Consider the following 18836-nt stretch of genomic DNA (forward strand, 5'->3'; position numbering starts at 1 on the left):
TCCCATTTTACCTCAAAAAGATAAGCCAAACGCCCAAGTCAACACTCGATCAGAGAGCGAGCATTCTGAGGCCGTCTCTGCCATCCACGAGAAACGTGACCAGGAAGACGTTACTGCGCTGGGTGTCTTCAGTCGCCCTGAAAAAGTTTCTTCAAGCAAAAATGCCACTGTTTCCATTTTTGACTTCGAAGGCGAAATCGCCGCTAAAACTCGTCGAATTACACGAGCCCTCAAACGTGAAATGGTTCGCCTTAGTGAAATGAGTGGGCTCAGCAACTTGACTGGAAGTCTGTTGGTTTTCGGAAAGAAAGAGGATGGCCACGCTGAAAGTGAGACCGACACTCTTTCGGACGAGGGGCCGGGCAGCAGCCAGAGCTCCATTAGCTCTAAGAGCCTCCAGCGTTATCTGAGCTTCGATTCAGGCCTCGCAGTCACCGGCGACTCTCTTCCGCAATCCCCTTATGAACGTCCAGAATTCCCAGAAACTGAGGAAACCAAGGACCACTTCCATCCAGGAGCAGATTGTGAAGAAAGTTTCTCTTTGCACCAGTCTGAAGTCGAGCTTGCCTCCGTTGCCGATTCTCAAGTCAAGAACAACGACGAGAATGAAAGTGATGAGAAGGATTGGGAGACTGTGGGGGACGCAAGCCTGTATGGTACTGAAACTTGGCTTGTTGGGGGCCAAACGGGAAGCAGCGTGGCAGATTATTCCAGCTCTCCTGGATCAATCCATGAAGGCCCAGAGCACTTGGCTGGTGAGATGATTACTCACGCTGCTGACACCCGCTATGATCACATCTATAGACAGCGCATCGGTTCTCGCGGTGAGAGAATCTTACTGCCTGTTTATAAGTATTCTGACTCGGCGAGCTTCATGAACCGAAATGCTCCCGCTACCCCAGTACTGGCAACTCCAGTTAACCGTTCGAGTGGCTATGGAAACTATCAGCATCCGAAACCATTATCGGCCAAACATGTGAACCCATTCTCGTCACCGCCACCTTTATTGAAATCAACCGTGTCTCTCCCTCAAGCGGCTTGCGGGATTGAACACCAGGGGGTTGTGAGCCGCTCGGGTAGGTCTGCCGATGTTGGATTTTGTGTTCAAGCCGGAGCAACCGTTCAGAGATACCAGGAAGATCGTTTTGCGGATGTTTATCGCGACGATGACAACTATTGGAACAGTAGCTTAGCCGTGCCACGCAACCAAGCACTGCTTCCTTTGAACAACATCCAGACATCTCTGGTCGCTTCAGCTCAATGGAACCACCAAACAAGCTATAGCGCTGTTGGTAGCTTCAACGGCATCACTTCCAGCAAGACGCACTTTGTAGCGGCTGGTCAAGTTTTGGCAGGTGGCATCGCCGCTCCTTACTCGTCCAGCATCCGCGTGGTTGCCGCTACTGCCACGGACCGCAATGGCAATATATTTGGAGACAACGGCAGTTCCCAAGCTCCTGCAAGGCACACCGTCACATATCCTTATCCAGAGCCCCGCAATGATGACGAAATCGTCCTCCCAATGATGGGCGCGCGTGATCTGCTTCGAACCCGGCCAGGGTGGGCAGACGGAGACATTGATATCCATCGGCAACATCTCATCGAAGCCGGCTTGCTCCATGAGCGCGATCTTTCTGGTTCTAGCAGAAGTACTCCGAGAAGTGCTGCTACCAGTGAACAGCACCTGACCCAGATATCGATCATCTCGCACTCTGTATACAGCCATAGCTTGTCCGGCCGTGCCTCTTCATCATCTGTTTCAGGAATTGAGCTTGGAGATATGAGCCACCTTCGTGGACAAGAAGAAGAAGAAGAAGAAGAGGCTTCTCGGACTGCACTTTATGAGGCTGCATTTCCGCGAAGACTCTCTGCTACTCCATGGACTCCGAGCAAGCGTTCTCGCATCTGGGCTTCTGAGCCGCCTTACATCCAGCAGGCCCCGCGACCGACTGGCTCTTACGCCTCTGACCTCAAACATCGTCAGCGCCACATCTCTCGCGTTATTCTTGCTATTTGTGTCCTATTTCCGCCTCTTTTGCCATTGTATGCTTTTGGCGCTCTCGATAGACTCATGATCCAAATCACCCGTGGGGAAATTGATAACTTTTCACGCCCGGAGCAAAAAATCGCCATATGGCTTAGCGTTTTATTTGGACTTGGCATCATAACTGCCATTGTTCTCGGCGTTGTCGCTGGCACTGTTGGATTCTAAATTTGCTGCGCGGCTACAGTACTGGTCAGCTGGCTGCTAATTTGAGCTGGCTCTAAAATACTGATCAATATCTGCGTTTTACATTCTTTACGATTTCCGAAACTAGAGTTTCGCCTACTTACTGGCATTCCCTATTCCTTTTTTTTCCAACCCAAATATTTGACTGTCATGTTCTGCTTTTGATCTATTACGATCTTTTCAGCTTATTAAGCTTTTGTACTCAGATAGCGCGCCTTTTCATGGCAGGGAACTGAACCCTAAGCCCGCTTAGGCACTTGCAAAAGATTTGAAGAGTTTGAAACATTTGTTTCGATGATGATAGATATGATTATGAGTCCGGGGTGGGTGGGGTGGGACGATAATGGTGGACTTGGAGTTGATTGGAATACGGAATATGCGTCTCCTCCCTTTGGGTTAAGACTATTGTTTTCCTGGCTGCCTGCAAGGATGAATTCATCGGCAACGGCAACGGCAACGGCGGTGACGGGTAGGGTGTTTATGGGAGAAGGTGTGTTTGGTGCATCATGGATCGCTATTTCTCTTGTGGCGTTACTGTGATTATTATTTGCTCGCCATTTCTATGGGGCAAATCTTGATGGGATATTCGTCTGCTCATCGCAAAGGTCTGATTTAAGGATCTTAAACAATCTGTTCTCGGGCTTTCCTTTGTTTTTCGGATGGGGGCATGGTATTTTCACTAGGGGATCTATTCTCCTTATTAACAGTTTCATTTGCTCAATTTGCTTGCCACTTACTTCTCTGTCTACCTATGGAACGCCATAGGTTTTATAACTCTTGATGGATAGGCAAATAAAAAAGCTCAACAAAATGACCACCATGCCCTGATGGATATTAAGGTGATCGACTGGAGTGAGGTTGGAACATGCCAGAAAATGTTTCGAGAAGTTCATCAGTGTACAACACCGTAACCCATGACAATCAATCACAGGAAAAGCTGAAGCACAGCGGGAAACAACGTTGAAATATGAATGGTGTGATTCAAAAGTTCAGTGATTGTGACGACAAATGCCATCGAATTCACGTCAATTGATATGCTTGCAATGGGATCCATACGTACATTTTATACTGAACAATCGACGTGCCTCTTCTCTCTTCACTCTCGTTGATTCATTTCTCATATGTCCAAGCAAAGTCACCCTGTTCTATCATATTCCTTACCATATCCAGTTTATACTCCGGCGCATGTTTGATAATATTTGCGCTCATGACTTATTAGATTGCTCCATACAATTCCTTCACTTTCCCACCTTGACGTCGCCTTCGCCATCCTCGCCTCCTCCGTACCCCGCGCTCACATCAGGATAAATGTCAAATCTGCGCTGCGTATATATGGGAATGCCCTTTCGCACTTCCTCAATCTTTCCGGACTCTAGATCGGCATACACAATATTCTCCTTCTCATCGGTTTCCGCGAGGACCTGCGCGCTGGGGTCCACCACCAAACTGTGGCCCCAAGCGTTATAGCTCGCCGACATGTCCCGCGCAGGGCTACAGAGACCGACATATATCTGGTTATCCACCGCACGAGCCCGCGCCAGCAATTGCCAATGCAGAGATCCCGTCGTCAAGTTGAACGCTCCGGGATAGATCAGCGCAAAGCAGCCCTTGCGTGCGGCAATCATGGCTAGCTCAGGGAAACGGATATCATAGCAAATTGCTACGGCGATCTTGCCATACTCTGGCAGGTCTACAATCGTCAAGTGATCACCCGGAGACAAGACTTCCGACTCCTTGAAGGTAATCTTGCCAGGAATGTCAATGTCGAAGAGGTGCACTTTGCGATGCGTGGCCAAGAGCACTCCCTTGGGCGAAAAGGTCAAGGATGTGTTGTAGTACTTTTTCGTCGATGGCGAGTATTCGGGGATAGAACCGCCGACGAGATATACGCTAGCTTCAGATGCCAGAGCAGATAGAGCGTGGTAGCTCGGCGCTTGCTCGGCGGGCGGAGGGCTGGGTAGGGATGCAGATTTGGATAGAGCCGCGGCTTTTGAGGAAGGGCTGTCGTTCAGCGTCTCCGCGTATTTGGGGAAGTATTGCGTGCCATAGGGGGAGTTGAAGCATTCGGGAAGTACGACGATTTTGGCGCCAGCTTTGGCGGCTTCCAGGACCTTGGAACGCGCATGGGCGAGGTTGACAGTTTTGTCAGCGCCTGAACAGGGAAAGATGGTTAGTGTTTTGAAGCAAAGTTTGAGAATATCAGAAGAAAAGGGATCATGCAGGGGCAGCAAAGGGCAGCAAAAAAAGCATTATTGAGAGACGCACCAGACGCGAGCTGGACTAGTGCAAGCTTGACGGTCTTCTTGAGGAGGCCAGCCATATTTTTCGTATCGCTGGGCCCTTTTTAAGCTAAAATATTGGGTATAAAATTATGAGAACGACCAATAGACTTTTCGGGCAGAAAATCGGTGTGATATAATAAATTGAAGGAGAGTGATAAAAGTGAGGGGTGACTCTTCAAATCAATTATTAGCTGCCCTTGTCCACGCCCTGCCGTTATCAATGTTCGGGAGTTCAGTATCAGCCATACCAGGGGCTGGATGTTGTCATGTCATAACTAGCGGCTTTCGCCGGTACAAGCGCAGTTTGTCCAGCTCTACAAGCGGAAAGTTTCCCCGAGCAGTTTGTATTCAACACCATAAGTTACACAACACAGTGCAACGACTAATGGCGCCCTTTCTTCAATTCGACCGCCATAAGTTGATATCATGAAGATTAATTATTTCATGAAAAATTCTGGCGGGAAAGAATCTTGATGATGATAAAATGGAATTTCTTGTTCAGAACAGCGGGAGAGCTACAGGTCTAGGCGACGTTAACCTAGGTAGTAATATCCAGCCCAGGTTTCGGCCTATTCTATTCTCAAAGTTCGTCAATATACGTGGGTTGATGATCATTTTGGATGTTTGAGCTGATAGATCTGAAGACTCTGAACTCTCCTAATTTGTGACTCCAAACGGTGCTACCAATACGTCAAAATCACAACAACGAAACATTTCCTATTTTCTTATGTCTTGGTCACCAACCTAGCTTGATATCTAGAAACGGAAGGAACGACCAACCTCATTCCTTCTAATACACTTCAAGAGCAAAAGCCATGAAGCTATTATCATGTCCAATTCTCACTCTCACTCTTGCTCAAATTCTCGTTGCCCACCCCTCTCCTTCTCCTCTTTATGTTAAATCTCTCTGTCTGTCTCTTCTCTTTGATGCTTCCCAGATCTTCCTGTATCAGTTACATTTTTTCGGCCACTCCGGGGGCAGCGTTTGGCTGTGAGGTATTTCCTATCTTTACGCCGACGCTTCACTAAGTTGCTCAAATCTTTATCCGGTTCGCGCCTATGGAGGAGGTTGCCTATCCGCATGAATCGAGCCTCCCCCATTCCCGGACACATAGCACTGGATATACAAGCCCTTCGCAAGATCACACATCCACTTTTCAAATTGATGAGGAACTTTTGATTCGAATTCGTGCACTGTTAGCGTCTCGCAATGAGCTGCATCCACCGAGGTCGCCGAAGCCAAGCGCCGACGTTTCGTCGCGACTTCACCCCATTGGCAGGGATTTTCTCTCTCAAATTCAGTCCCCGAGCTCAGCTGCAACTTCTGTTACTTCTGGCAAATTCCCAGAACAGCGCTCTGAACATTTGAGCAAGACCAACAGCGTCGCGAATCATGAAGCGCAGTCGAACAAACCAGTTGATAAAACTTCTGTCAATTTCTTGACCATCGTGGATGATGCATCATTACCTACCGAAGTTAAACAATACGATGGAGCTGGTCAAGGAAGGTGCGTTCTTGCAATGCCTTATTTGTTACGACTTTTGTACTCTAGTAAATAAATGCTAATATGAATGTAGCGTCTCCGGAAAACTTCATGACGAAAGAGATCCATTGAATGAAGCCAAGAAAGCTGACGATCTTGCGCCTTTGCCAGAATCTATGGTGAATTCAAGCAATTTGTATCAACAAGGCACTATTCTCGGGAACTCTTCAGCAGCGACAATCTCCGTTGATGCAGAGTCTGTTAAGCAGGACAAATTTGAGAGACCACCCATTCCTGGAAGTTATTTTTCCGAAGATGATATTCAGCGGGAGTCGAAAGGGACTGAAGATGCTACTATGGTAGATAGAGTCGAAATCCCAGCACATAATGTCACTCTTTCTGCTGAGAATGCGCTCATTGCTTCAACAGGCGGTGCATCCTCTAGCGGTACGATGTCCGGCCCAGCGTCTGGGCTCAGTATGAGTATACACAAAGTCGCGCCATATAGTACCAATGCTGGGCCTAGTTCTACAATTCGCTCAATATCCCCGAGACCATCTGTCAGGTCTGCTTCTTCAACGAAATCAATTCATCATCATCTCTTGAGACCATCGGCATCGCCAGCCGAGTTCAGTCTTCCAGCGCCTCCACTATTGTCTATCAATGGGAAAGGAGCTGTTTCTTTTGGGACGGCAACTACGCCAAAGCTTCGGGAGCAGCAGGTCAATAGCGCGGCGAGGAGAGAGAAATCACCTCTCTCGTGGAATTACCGAGGGATCGAGAAAGACAAGCACTTATCCGATTCACTCGCTGATACCTCGCTCTTAGAGGGTGACGATGTCAAATTTGACCGTAACCAAATTTCTGCCAAACCCGTTTCGGAGGTAGGCGCGTTGGTAGCTGAACCGACTGTAGCCAATGAGGAAGCAAAACGTCGTGATGTAGAGGATGACAACCAGCAGACACGGGCTGTTCCTCTTGCAGAAAAGGAAGTTAACCAGCACACATCTCCCCCGACTATAGCTCGTCAGAATACCTCTACGACACATGCAACTCAAACTTCTCCGACTGTGTCCGATCAAATCTCTACTGCTGAAAATGAGCCAGATCCCTTATCAACCCGCAGACCCTCGACATCTAGGGCAAAATCAAGTGACTTATGGCGAACAAGGTCATGGCTCCAGCAAATGCTCGGTCGAGAACCAGGGAAAGTGGTTTCGAGAGACTCTAGGGACAATTTCACCGTAAGACCCATCTCGTCAAAAAGATCCAATCTCCGTCAGCTAGAATCGGGAGACATGCCTACAGAGGGGACAAATAATGAAGGCATTGTAGGCGGGAGTGGAAAGGCGACTGAATCATTCAATAGGGTGATCACGGACCTGGAAGGATTGCTCCACGAAGCACTATCTATCGCAAGACAAGCCACGGACAAAGAGCACACGAAAGACTTGCCGGCGGCCATAGAAGAGCCTGCTATGAGCTTGCACAACAATGAGACATCGAGGCGCGAATCAAAACTGGTCACTGCTGACAGTCAATGGAGGAAGCCTTCTCTTTCTCCTGAGAAATCGCTTGATGATTTGGTTGTATATGACGAGCCGCTGCTCGCTAGACGCGGAATTGACTACTCATCATCCAGTTACGACTCTGACTCTGAGAGTTCGTTTGAAAGCCAAAGCACACAAGTATCAAACCTTCGCAGGGCAATATCACTTGGTCAATTACCTACGAGACGTGTTAAAATTGATGACTTGGCCACAATTACTAATTCCACCGATACACCAAAGGAACGTCAATATGTTAAAACACCTTATCCACCCGCGACAAGGAAACCGTCACTAGCACTGGGAGCTGAAGTTCACGGTTTGGGATTGACTCCCAAATCTTCTAGATATAATTTTGTAAATCGAGCTGCAATGAACTTGCCTGAGATGCAGCCACCTCACCTGCTCCAAGGAGCCTCTCGAAAAGTTTCAATCGAGCCAGTTCTATCTCCTCATCAATCGTTTCACATTGCAAGAGATTGGGCATATCCAATTGATATGCCGGCTCCCAGCATTGCGTCTTCCTCGACTGACCTGAGCGTGTCAACTTTGGAGTCAGCAGGATTACGGATGCGACGTCCAACTACTCTATCTAAACCATCCGCAATTAAGTCGCCTTCAAAAGAGCAGGTTGCATTTGTGATGAGGGAGAAGGGCAACCCGCCAGTACTTCCGTCAAGAAAAGATGTTCGAAAGCACATCAAGAGATACAATGAGCCCCCAATCCAACCACGATCGAGCTCCTCTCATCTTCTAACTGCTTCAATGGCCGGTTCTCCTATTGAGCTACGTCAAATCGGAGACCCTGGCCCACGGTTCAGCGCCAGCCGGCCAACAGTAACAGAGTCTGCTAGCTTTTCTGACCCTGAATACTCTTCTTACGGAATCAGCAGAAAGCCTAAGCCTAGGCCAGGAACGGATGGGTACGCAGCAGGGTATTACAATGGCAAATCCGAGGATGACAAGACATTGGAGCAGCTGGGATATACGAAGACTGTGTCAAGCTCTAGAAGTCGCCAAGATTTCCAAATCCAGGAACCGAGTCAATCCATTTCGAGCAATTCACACCGACGGCGCAGGATCGCAAGAGATTGGCCTGTTTCCAAGAAGCGCTATGTTGCAACTATTACATGCATCACAACTGCACTTATTGGATGTATAATCGGTATCTATGTAAGAAATGGCATCAAGAAAGAATGCAAACTCTGAATTCGACTGATTATCTTTTACACAGGCAGGTGAAGTGCCGAAGATACAGTACAGAATAGCTGATCAGCATCACTATGCGATCCTTGGAAATGTTGTGTAAGGCTTTTACGTGAGCTTCCCGTTGCAATTGGTCTCATGGTAACGCTCGTCAGATTATATTTTGGAATGGCCATCTCAACTCTACTTTTCTGGCCACTGCCAATGCTACATGGCCGCAAACCGTACACTCTGGTGGCCTTGGCCTTGGTTCTGCCACTGCAATTTCCTCAGGGGCTAGCTGTGAGCTCAATGCGCTCGCCAAATACACCCACTTACCGTGTTGGGATTTTGCTTCCCAGAGCCGCCACTGGCATTGCGCTGGGATTTCTGAACATCAATCTGAAAGCTACGCTGCTTGACCTCTTTGGCGCCTCATTGCAGAGTACAAGTCCTCATCAGGAGCTTGTGGATGAGAACGATGTTAGGCGCCATGGCGGAGGCATGGGCGTGTGGCTGGGAATTTGGTCGTGGTGTTTCAGCTGTTCAATTGGCGTTGGCTTTTTGATTGGTGCCTTTGTCATTAATAAGCTCGAGCCAACATGGGGATTTTGGATTGTTGTAATTCTGACGGCGGCAGTCTTGCTTCTCAACGTGCTGATTCCTGAAGCACGTCGCAAGGCCTATCGTCGGTCAGCTCTGGGAGAAAGAAGCGCCTCAGACATTGCTCGAAGAAACGCCAAAGGCGAGGTTACGTTGCATTTGAAGTATACTGCTCCCTTGTGGTGGGGCGAAGAGGTGGTCTCTGGAATGGTGTTGTGTAAGAGAATGATACAGCAGCCCGGGTTCATAGTGCTCTCCCTCTACTTGGGATGGATTTATGGCCAAATTGTGATGGTAGTCGTGGTGAGTGAGCACGGGAGCTCCGGAACAAAAAGGTGTTAAGGTACTGACAGAGTAACTCAAGCTTTTAGGAGCACTCACATCCCGGTATTACCGCTTCCGTCCGCCATATGTAGGGCTATGTGTTGCAGCCTTGCCCATTGGCGGCTTGATAGCGGTGCCGTTTCAAAAAGCCTCCTTATTCAGTCGGTCCCGCAGTCATCCCCCGAGGACTGATAGTATGACGTTTCAAAAGCGTGTCACTTGGACGTCGCACCTGGTGCGAAGGGCAATTTTCATGATTGTACTTCCTTTTGCTGGTCTTGCTTACACGTTGACTTCTACGGGGCCGCCGATGCACTACATGGCACCAACTTTTTTTGCAGCATTGATCGGATTTCTCTCCAATCTTGCCATCGCCGAGTGCCACGGTTTGATTATGGAGACGTACGATACCTCGGACTTGCAGCCTGGCATGACAGGTCGGCCGCGCGGAAACAGCGTACCTGAAAGTGTGCGTAAGAAGCGAACAAGTTATTCATGTTTTCCACGTGTCAGTGCAGCAATTGCCATTTCTCAGACCTGGGGTTTTTTGATTGCTGCAGCAACGACGGCAATAGGAGGACGCGTGGAGCGGAAAATTGGTGCACAAGCTGCTACCGGGTGCGTTGCGGGTGTCTTACTAGGACTGACACTGCTCCTCATCTCAGTCTTATGGAGATTCCGCCAGGTGCAGGTGATCCCAGATGCAGTCTTCGGTGGTCGTTCACCGTCTGTCGTATCAGAAGGTTGGCGACCGGTAGTAATTGGCAACCCAAGCGGAAAGATGAGACGAATGAGCGTACTGGAGCTAGGGAAGCAGAGCCGCTGGACGGAGATCCGTCGCCGAAACAAGCTCTTTTCCTTTTAGGTTCGCTTTGTTCCTACGCAAATCGCCACTGACGCGAGTGGTTGGCGCGCGCCAATACGCACAGGTAGGTGGTTGCAACGTAAGTGTGCTACTTAGAAAGACAGTCTTACAGCAAATGGGACCATGCGGGGGCCGGTATTGCATTGTCTCTCATGTATGTTTGAGACACGAAAAGTCACGGCGTCGGCAAAGGTTGAAAACGGAAGTATTAAACCATACAGAGTGTTGGAAATACTTTTCAGCACGAAGGAGACAGAGATTTAGTTGTGAGCAATTATGATTATTATTATTGTTACGATTATTATTATTTGGCAAGATGTCTAATCGATGCATTCGTTGAGCAAATTTTGATGTCGAAGTCATTATCAGAGTCTGATCGGGATTTAGGAATGATAGGGAACAAGGCATCTTATCCACCTTCTAAACATCATCATCATCATTTTCTCAAAACTCTGTATCACATTTTTGAAGGTGAAACCGGTTCAGCAAACACTACAATATGAGGCTTTATCATACACTCTTAATATGACGGATGGGATCGGAGAGACCGGATGTGTCTCGCTTGGACGAAAGATCTGATTTTCACAAGGAGTGCATGTTTGAAGACAGATGACGAAAGTGGATATCCATATGGAAAGACAATTGCATCAGACCAGCCAAATTCTCTAATTACGAAATTGATGGTCTAGCCCAATCGCCTTGGTTGCTGCTCAGGGCAAAGGAAGAGAGGAACTTCACTTCAGAATATTTTGTGTAATCGACATACTTTTTGGTAGTATTTATCAACTTGTTACTCAACCGTTTCTCGATAATTACTCGATCATTACTCAGGGCTGTTAGTCGTCAATTTTATCTCGGAAAAGGCGGATCTGCCCGACTACGGAGGGGCAATCTAGGCGTCTTCTATGTCTGTTCTAGTGCACTTCCTATCTGGGACAAGTCAACCGAGGATGATGCCATCGAGAATATGCGTGATTGGCTGGGTGCGATTGGGAATGGTCGTCACAATCTGAAAGTGTTACGTTACGAAAAGGATCAGATGGGAGCAGAAGGAAATTACAGTGGAATTACACATTATTACTGACGACAGAACATGTTGTTTCTGCAGCTTGGGCTATTCATGGAAATTAAGAGCAGTGAAAAAGATCCTAGGGAAAAATGACAAGTGGATCATCCCATGGGCGACCTGGAACCCATGGATGCTTGTTTTCTTGGGCTTCTCGAATGTCTGCAGTCATTCGATGTGGCCCCTTCTCCTTGCAGGGATATTCGCAGTCGAAAACGGTGTCCTATCCCACCCACCCTTTGCACTGTCATTGTGCATGTTTCCCTCCATCTGCCCTGCATTTCTTTTTGCCACTCGCCCTCTGAGTCTCTCTCTCTTCTCTGGGTACTCGGCAGTGTGTGGATGTTTTTTGACGAAACTCTTTCTGTTCTGCCATTTGTTCAAACGAACCCGGATGAGGTCATTTGAATTGCCACTCCAGGACCGTCCTTCGCACCCTTTCCGTTATTTTTTCCCGATGACCCCGTTGGCTGCATTCCAAAGGTCGACCTGAGCCTAACTTGGCCAATCTTTGAACCGAACTGGACTGGTCTGGGCTGGGACTGACGAATGAGCGAGCATTTGCCGAAGACCAAGAGTCGCTCTGACTGCTCGACAGGGTTACTCCAGCTGCCACCATTACACCACGCCGTCGCTCACCACCCACGCCCATCGATCGCGTTCCTTCTAGTGTCTGTTCTGGAAGGCCGAGAAAGGGTCCCGCAAATGACACGGTCAGGCACCCAACGACGAATGATTGATCGGCCAAGAGAAGATGTCTCCACATTCCTATTTTCCCACGCTTTCCCTGCAACCCCTTTGAGCTCGTCTCTGTTCGCGGTTCCTTGAGCAAACGCAAGCCAACCCACTTTTCCCCTCCTCCCCCCCTATCTCCGTCCAAACTCTTCCCCGAGCGTCAGCCGGTAGGGCGGTATTTTGGGGCTAAACACCGACCGGTCTTGGTCTGGGCTGGATGGGCAGAGGATGGGGGATCCACCCATCCCATACCAAACCAGGAACCCAAGGCAGTCGACGGTGTCTAGGGAAATGGTTGATGTGAGCGATAGATAGCAATTCCGCCCCCCATGGTCGTCCCCATGCTTGATTTCAACTGGCGCCCACCCGCTGTCGGAATTCTTACTTCAGCCTCGTTGATCCCACCCTCCGCGAATCTCAACTGTCTTTTGATCGCTCCTAGGGCTGCAACGGCAATCGAACCAGGACTCGTCGCGTACGCCATTGAACCTCTTTCTCTACCATCTAACCGCCCTCAAGTCTCCTTTTGTGAGATCGACGTCAGAACGCTACCGCTGTCATATTTTGTTGCACAGTACAGTACATAGGCCGGCGCCTATTGTAGGCGACTCGCCGAGGACACACTACATTGAAAGTTACCAATTTTAAATCGACCGAATTTGCGCCGCCGCCCGAGTGGTTCTATATATCCAGACTGCATCGCAACAAATTCTCCATGTCCAGATAACACACCTTTCGTCTTCCTTTCTCTCTTATCGTCGCCAATCCCGCTTTGCAACACTGGATTGTCGCGGTTTGAGACACCATCCTGGGTGACAGCAACAGAGCGTTATCACATCGTCACCATCATCTGTCCATAATCTTCATAATAACTGCAACGACCCGCCACCATGTTTGAGAACTTTTCCTTTGGTGCTCCGCCGCCTATCTCATCGAAGGTCGCCGCCTTCACACACTCATGGAATTCTGTTGGCCCTGCGCCTGACGACGTTAGCATTTCACCATGCGCATCGCCCATCCCATACGGCGACCTCACGTCACGACCACCCCGCCGAGGAGGAGCCGCCGCCTGTGTGTCTCCTCCCACGTCTGTCACCGACCTATCGCAACACTTTAGTCAATACAACCTTACGCGAACACAAGCACACACGGGGCCAATATGGTATGACCCATTCGCGAACACCAAACTGCCCGTATCAGCCTCGCCACCCGTCGACGAAGGCGTCTTCTGCGACTCTGAATCCGAACCAAACTCTCCTCCACGCGCTCCGTCCCCTTCATCCTTTACTGCAATCCGTCAACGCCGTCAGGCAAACACACAATTACAGTGCGATCCGGGACACCTCAAGTCGCTCTCCACACTAGTCCAGCAGATGGTTACAGAGGGCCACCAATGTTGCGTGCACTCGCCACCCTCCTGGATGACAATGAAGAGCCGCGCATCGCAGTCACCCCCGCCGCCGTCTTCTCCCGGTAGCGCCGGACCGTCCTCGTCCTCATCCTCGTCTTCTTCCGAGGCTGGAGATGCCGACGAGGCTGCCGAAGAGACTATGCGCCGTCGGCGACGCACTTCGCCGCGATCGATAATGGAGCCTTCCAGGGTCCGCAAGAACTCCGACATGAGCTACAGATCGTCGTCAAATACTCTGTACGAATATAATCGGAATCGAAGACAAAGTGCAGTCTCGACAAGCAGCAAGGTGCGCAAGTCAGGTCGATAAACGACACTACTTGAATGCGCATCCACAAATTCACTTCCATCCTCATCCTTCTTTGACAGACATTGATATGTTGGTGGTTGGAATCTTTTCTTGTACAAATATATTTTTATTTCTTATCTCGACTTTTCTTTTCACACCACAAGGTGTCGGAAAGACTTGAGTCGTACTGTACTATTATTAGAGACCTTTATAGAGCGCTGGAAGGCGGAAAGGGGAATGGGAATGGGTAAAGGGGAACGCAATTGCATCTTTTTCTGGCTTGTATCATCAGGGCGTCTTGCGTCTTTTGTTTACATATTCCGGGCGCAAGCCGTACCGACGGCGTAGGAGTTTTTTTTTTTTTTTTTTTTTATGTACTACTTACTATCTGGTGGACCGGGACGACGGCGGGCGGGGTTTATTATCTTATTCAACATTTTTTCGGTAATTACTCTACTGGTTCGTATAGGATAATCGGGGTGTTTATGAGCATCATAAGCTATAGCATATTTATACATATTTTATATACCTCTTCATCTTCTTCGTCCTCGTCGATGTCGTGGTCTATTGTTTGTTTTATCGCGTCGGTTCATTATTTCTTATTATACGGTTTATCATTTTTCATTCTCATTATAGTTTATCATGCATCATTTCTCATTCTCATTATATAGTTTATCTTTTTTCATTCCCATTTCTCTTATCTCGTTGCTCGTCATATCGATCACCATGTCCCTTCCTATCAGCCAGGATGCTATCGTCCAGGATGATACTGTTTATGCTGCACATATCGTTTACTCTTCGGCTGGATACTGGCGACTGGTCTCAGGCCATAGGTCATAGGTCAATTAAATGAGGAATCTACCGATCACACCTTTTCATCCGGTGCTATCCTGTGCTATGCTACACTACCGGAGTATATTATCTATGTTAGTTTATGTTATGCTATGTTGTGTCTGAGGATCATCCAGATCTCTCATCCACAATGTCAATGTCCATCTGATTTATCTGCGGATATACGTACTTGCCTTGGGCATTCTGTTTGTCAAATGTTTTATTTTCTTTCTTCCTTTTTCTCAAATTTGTTTTCTATTTTATTTTTAGGGGAAGGGGAGGAAAGGGGAGGAAGGGATTTACAGACTATACGAGTCTCAACCTGAATGATGAATCACAGACATCTTAGCGACGCATCAGGCCGCCTTGCCCTCGCTCATGGTCTTATCTTCACTATCAACGTACGGAGGTACTCTGTACGAAGTACAGAAATACGAAGGGACTCTGTACGATGGGCCATGGTGAGTAGTCTAGAAGCGTAAGAAATGCTCTAGAAAGAATCTGGATCCGTCTACTTGGTACGGAGTACAAAAGTACGTTGTAATCGGAGGGGTCAATTGCGTGCCTATCAATTTGGTTGACGGGGGTCTATCGGAGTACGATAAATATACATCCTCCGTAGTAATGGCTTCGTGGCCGAGTTGGCCGTCGGCGCATCGTATTGCGGCTCCAAGTTATCGCGCACCTGGCGCCTGGCACGCTGGGTATGATGAGTAATGTCTGACTCATCATTCCTCGTACCTCGTACCAGATCCGGTCAAGGAAAGGACTGGAATCAAGCGTCAAAAGGACGGCGACCGGACGAACGACAAGTGACAAGTGACAAGAACCAAGGACCCTGTGGTCCTCAGTCAAGTTGGTCCATTGTTATGCTATTATGGTCTTTCTACTCTGCCGTACTTCATACACGTTGGAACAAACAGGACAAGATTATTACCAAATCGCAGATCGCTGATCCCAAAGTCGCAGGCGACCTGGGGGGCACTTGGAGGTGGACCGAGTTGACCGAGGACGCGCAACCCAATCCACTCTCCACACCGCACCGTTCTTACCACTAAAACCTGCTAGCTACGCAGAGCTACATACTGGCCAACAGTACTTCGTAATTGCACCATAAGTCTCCACTCTTCGCGCTTGGACAAGGGAAAGATTGTGGATAGGGGAGAAGAGCTCTCCACCAGAAACTAAGGAGTAAGGAGAAGCTTTCAAAATGGAAACACAGGAATCCATGCGTGCTAAGTGGAGCTTCAACGATGGGTCGCGCGAGCACCCATTGGCTAATTATGCTATCAATGGAACCCACTCATCAAGTAGTAAGAATTGTCCGAGTCCGAGCTCTCTCGCAACCCCGCGTCCCACCTCCCATCTCCGCATCCGCACTTGGTACGTGTGTTGCTGAGTCGTGTTGTTTGGGGGAAGGAGAGGGCTTCGTCGCCATGGTTGCGACAGCGACACAAATTTGCGGAACCCATATTTTGTGGGAGTCAAATTATGTGTTTGCTGAATGCATTGTGCTGGAGTCGCAAAGTCGATAAGACAAAAGTTTCCAGCGAGGGAATAATGACGCGTAGGTGTATATTTTGCACTGCTTGGGAGCTAGCTTTTCAGATTTGTGCCAGTTGTTTTGGACAAAGATGGACTATAGCTCCCCTAGAAACCTATTAGGTAGGTTGGCAGAGTGAGGTTGTAAGTTTGCCAGGGCACATTTGCAGCCTCGGAGCGCGTAGGGAAGGTAAATATGATGCGTCGCAGCCTGGGAGCGTCAAATGAACTCGCGTTTATCTCTAAATGCTGTTAAGTAAAGCCAGAAAGTAATTCATTGAAGTAGACTATAATTTCAAGAGAAAGCGCACACCTTGTCACCCGCTCTATATAGGCCGAAATGTGAGTCAAGCTAAAGTCTTCTTCAGTCAGGGCTCAGTGGGCAGTGACATCGCTAGATCCCGGAGGAGTCGATCGGCCGCCAGCATTGGTAATAAAGGATACCTAAATGCATACTCCAATAATACATCTTCATCTTTTCCTCACGAATTCATCAATTAAAATATCGTCTATTAGCTGGCCTTGAAGGCGGATAAGTCTTGTGGGTGGGTCGCTTGGAAAAACAACGCAGAAGATTGGGTTGTGGCGTGAGAAGCTCCGGAAGACCCCTGGTTTTGCTAAGTCAACTTCCCCGCAACCCCCTGTGTGTGCCGGATTGGACGGGTGCGGAGGAGAGTGGAGCTCTGTTACGTCGATCACCCCAACGTTGAGCATTGAAGGTATTCGGCGACAGCAGCAAGAGGACTCTGAGCTTGAACGTGATGTCTAACTTGAACTTCACATTTCTGTTCGCCTGAGCTTCCAGCACAACTAGAGCTTTTCGATCTCCATCCTACAAAAATTCCAACCATCCACTGTCTATGCTTAGGCTCTCACCGAGAGCGAGAACAAGCACGATCGAAACAGCATCAATAAATCAAGGAACCGTATGGCGACGGCGAATCCTGCATTATGTACCCGAGGAGCAGCATGGGCAGCTTCTCGAGGGACAATTCGAACTCCTCGATCGTCTTGCGGAACGACTGCAATGACAATATCCATCTCTCCTACAACGAAAACATCATCCACACCTCCATCGAATCAATTTCCATGCCGCACGTTTTCTTCTTCATCTGCAAATACGGACCTTCGCTCAAATTCCGCGTCCAAAGCTTCCGTTAGACATGCTAGCCACGCATCAAGCTACAACCCGACGTCTGCATTCTTCCCCCAAACGAACTTCAACTCTGTAACCACTATCAATCCTAAGGCCGTTCATGTTCGAATATTCCCTCGCCCGCGAAACGTTGCTGAAAGCAGAGCTGTGCTCAAGGTGCTGGAACGCTTCGGGGATGTGGTCATGTACAAGAACCTACAGGTAAATTTCCCTTTTTTTTTACTCTCTTCTCTCATACACCCTCATACGCACTTAGTTCGAGAATGGAATATTAATTGAGATATTGCAGTACGAGTCGACACACCCTGCACCAAACGCTGCGTTAGCCATTTTCGCCAGTCCTGGCGGCGCACAAGCTACACTCGATGCTTCTCCTGTTCGATTCACATTACACTCAGAGCTGGATGGCGACAAAATTGTTGAAGAAACGGATTATATCCACGAACTTGCCAAAAAGATGGCATCATCATTCTCGTCATCGTCCACCTCCTCTATGAAGCATTCTAATTCGGACATCTTTGATGAAGAAGCCACCGATGAAACAACACACAGTGAATCTGATATCCCGCCTAGAGAGTTTCAAATCATCGTCGAACGCTCTCGATTCAACCACCAGTGGTATATTGAACGACAGCCGTTTTATGGCGGATTCGCGCCGGACCTAAAAAGCGTCGCGGCAGTAGATTTGATAAAGTCCGTCCCACTCCAGGGACTCGCAGACGTATCGACCTACCGAAAAGAACTCCCGCATCGGATCCAGCGGCGTCGGGTGGCAGAGGCGTCTCGTCCCGTGGGCCTCAGAGCCATGTGGGAAGAAGGTCTACGAGAAGGCTCCGGCGCGAGAACAGCCGGGCCCAATATCGAAATTGGAGCTCGGGAGCAGCGACCAAGGCCTCACACAGCACCGCGACGCAGAGCAGATGTAGCGGGAAGCCGACCTACTCAGCACCCGCAACAGTATCATCAGCGAGAAATTCCAAGGAGACCCAAACGCGAAAGTAACGCCATGAGCAGTGATTCAGCTTCATCGACAATACCGCGGCCATTGATATCCGAAGGCGCACACCCGTCAGAACCTGCGTCTTCTCTCATGCGAGAGCAAATCTCATCACCACCGCTGTCGCCGGTGCCGAGAATATTACCTGACAGCCATGTTGCAACCGAGCTTGAATCGAAATCTGTCTTCTCAGCTGGGTCCTGGGGAGCGAGCACTTCATTTGGTCAGGCTCAGACTCGGAGACCACATTAAGACGAACCTTGATCTATGTTAGCAAGGGAAATACGCC

The 18836-nt window shown here is 48.7% G+C and overlaps 4 protein-coding genes across 4 annotated transcripts; 3 read left to right on the top strand and 1 right to left on the bottom strand.

Annotated features, from left to right (window-relative positions):
* Positions 1 to 3203: 3203 nt before the first annotated feature.
* On the bottom strand, positions 3204 to 4709 carry L228DRAFT_228291 (carbon-nitrogen hydrolase). Its single transcript, XM_018330472.1, has 2 exons — positions 4496 to 4709; positions 3204 to 4382 (listed from the first exon to the last, which is right to left on the bottom strand). Exons 1-2 carry the CDS (start codon positions 4548 to 4550, stop codon positions 3469 to 3471), a joined length of 969 nt encoding a protein of 322 aa, XP_018189884.1. The 5' UTR covers positions 4551 to 4709; the 3' UTR covers positions 3204 to 3468.
* Positions 4710 to 8818: 4109 nt separating this feature from the next.
* Positions 8819 to 10938, top strand: L228DRAFT_245249 (hypothetical protein). The gene is made up of 3 exons (XM_018332116.1): positions 8819 to 8848; positions 8905 to 9634; positions 9696 to 10938. The coding sequence occupies exons 2-3, from the start codon at positions 8954 to 8956 to the stop codon at positions 10518 to 10520; spliced, it is 1506 nt and encodes a 501-aa protein (XP_018189885.1). The 5' UTR covers positions 8819 to 8848; positions 8905 to 8953; the 3' UTR covers positions 10521 to 10938.
* Positions 10939 to 13211: 2273 nt separating this feature from the next.
* Positions 13212 to 14042, top strand: L228DRAFT_266678 (hypothetical protein; the record flags this gene model as incomplete). The annotated part of the gene is made up of 1 exon (XM_018334891.1): positions 13212 to 14042. One exon carries the CDS (start codon positions 13212 to 13214, stop codon positions 14040 to 14042), a length of 831 nt encoding a protein of 276 aa, XP_018189886.1.
* A 3379-nt stretch (positions 14043 to 17421) lies between these two features.
* On the top strand, positions 17422 to 18799 carry L228DRAFT_237274 (hypothetical protein; the record flags this gene model as incomplete). The annotated part of the gene is made up of 2 exons (XM_018330914.1): positions 17422 to 17751; positions 17840 to 18799. The coding sequence occupies 2 exons, from the start codon at positions 17422 to 17424 to the stop codon at positions 18797 to 18799; spliced, it is 1290 nt and encodes a 429-aa protein (XP_018189887.1).
* Between the last annotated feature and the right edge of the window lie 37 nt (positions 18800 to 18836).

This window comes from Xylona heveae (assembly GCF_001619985.1).
Source record: "Xylona heveae TC161 unplaced genomic scaffold L228scaffold_3, whole genome shotgun sequence".
NCBI classification, from domain to species: Eukaryota; Fungi; Ascomycota; class Xylonomycetes; order Xylonales; family Xylonaceae; genus Xylona; species Xylona heveae.

What these genes read in the sequence shown, in the direction of transcription:
- L228DRAFT_228291 (XM_018330472.1), bottom strand. Translation starts at nt 4,550, where the DNA reads ATGGCTGGCCTCCTCAAGAAGACCGTCAAGCTTGCACTAGTCCAGCTC. An exon ending in ACTAGTCCAGCTCGCGTCTG is followed by an intron (nt 4,383 to 4,495) that starts GTGCGTCTCTCA and finishes TTCCCTGTTCAG; the next exon opens with GCGCTGACAAAACTGTCAAC.
- L228DRAFT_245249 (XM_018332116.1), top strand. Translation starts at nt 8,954, where the DNA reads ATGCTACATGGCCGCAAACCGTACACTCTGGTGGCCTTGGCCTTGGTT. An exon ending in AAATTGTGATGGTAGTCGTG is followed by an intron (nt 9,635 to 9,695) that starts GTGAGTGAGCAC and finishes GAGTAACTCAAG; the next exon opens with CTTTTAGGAGCACTCACATC.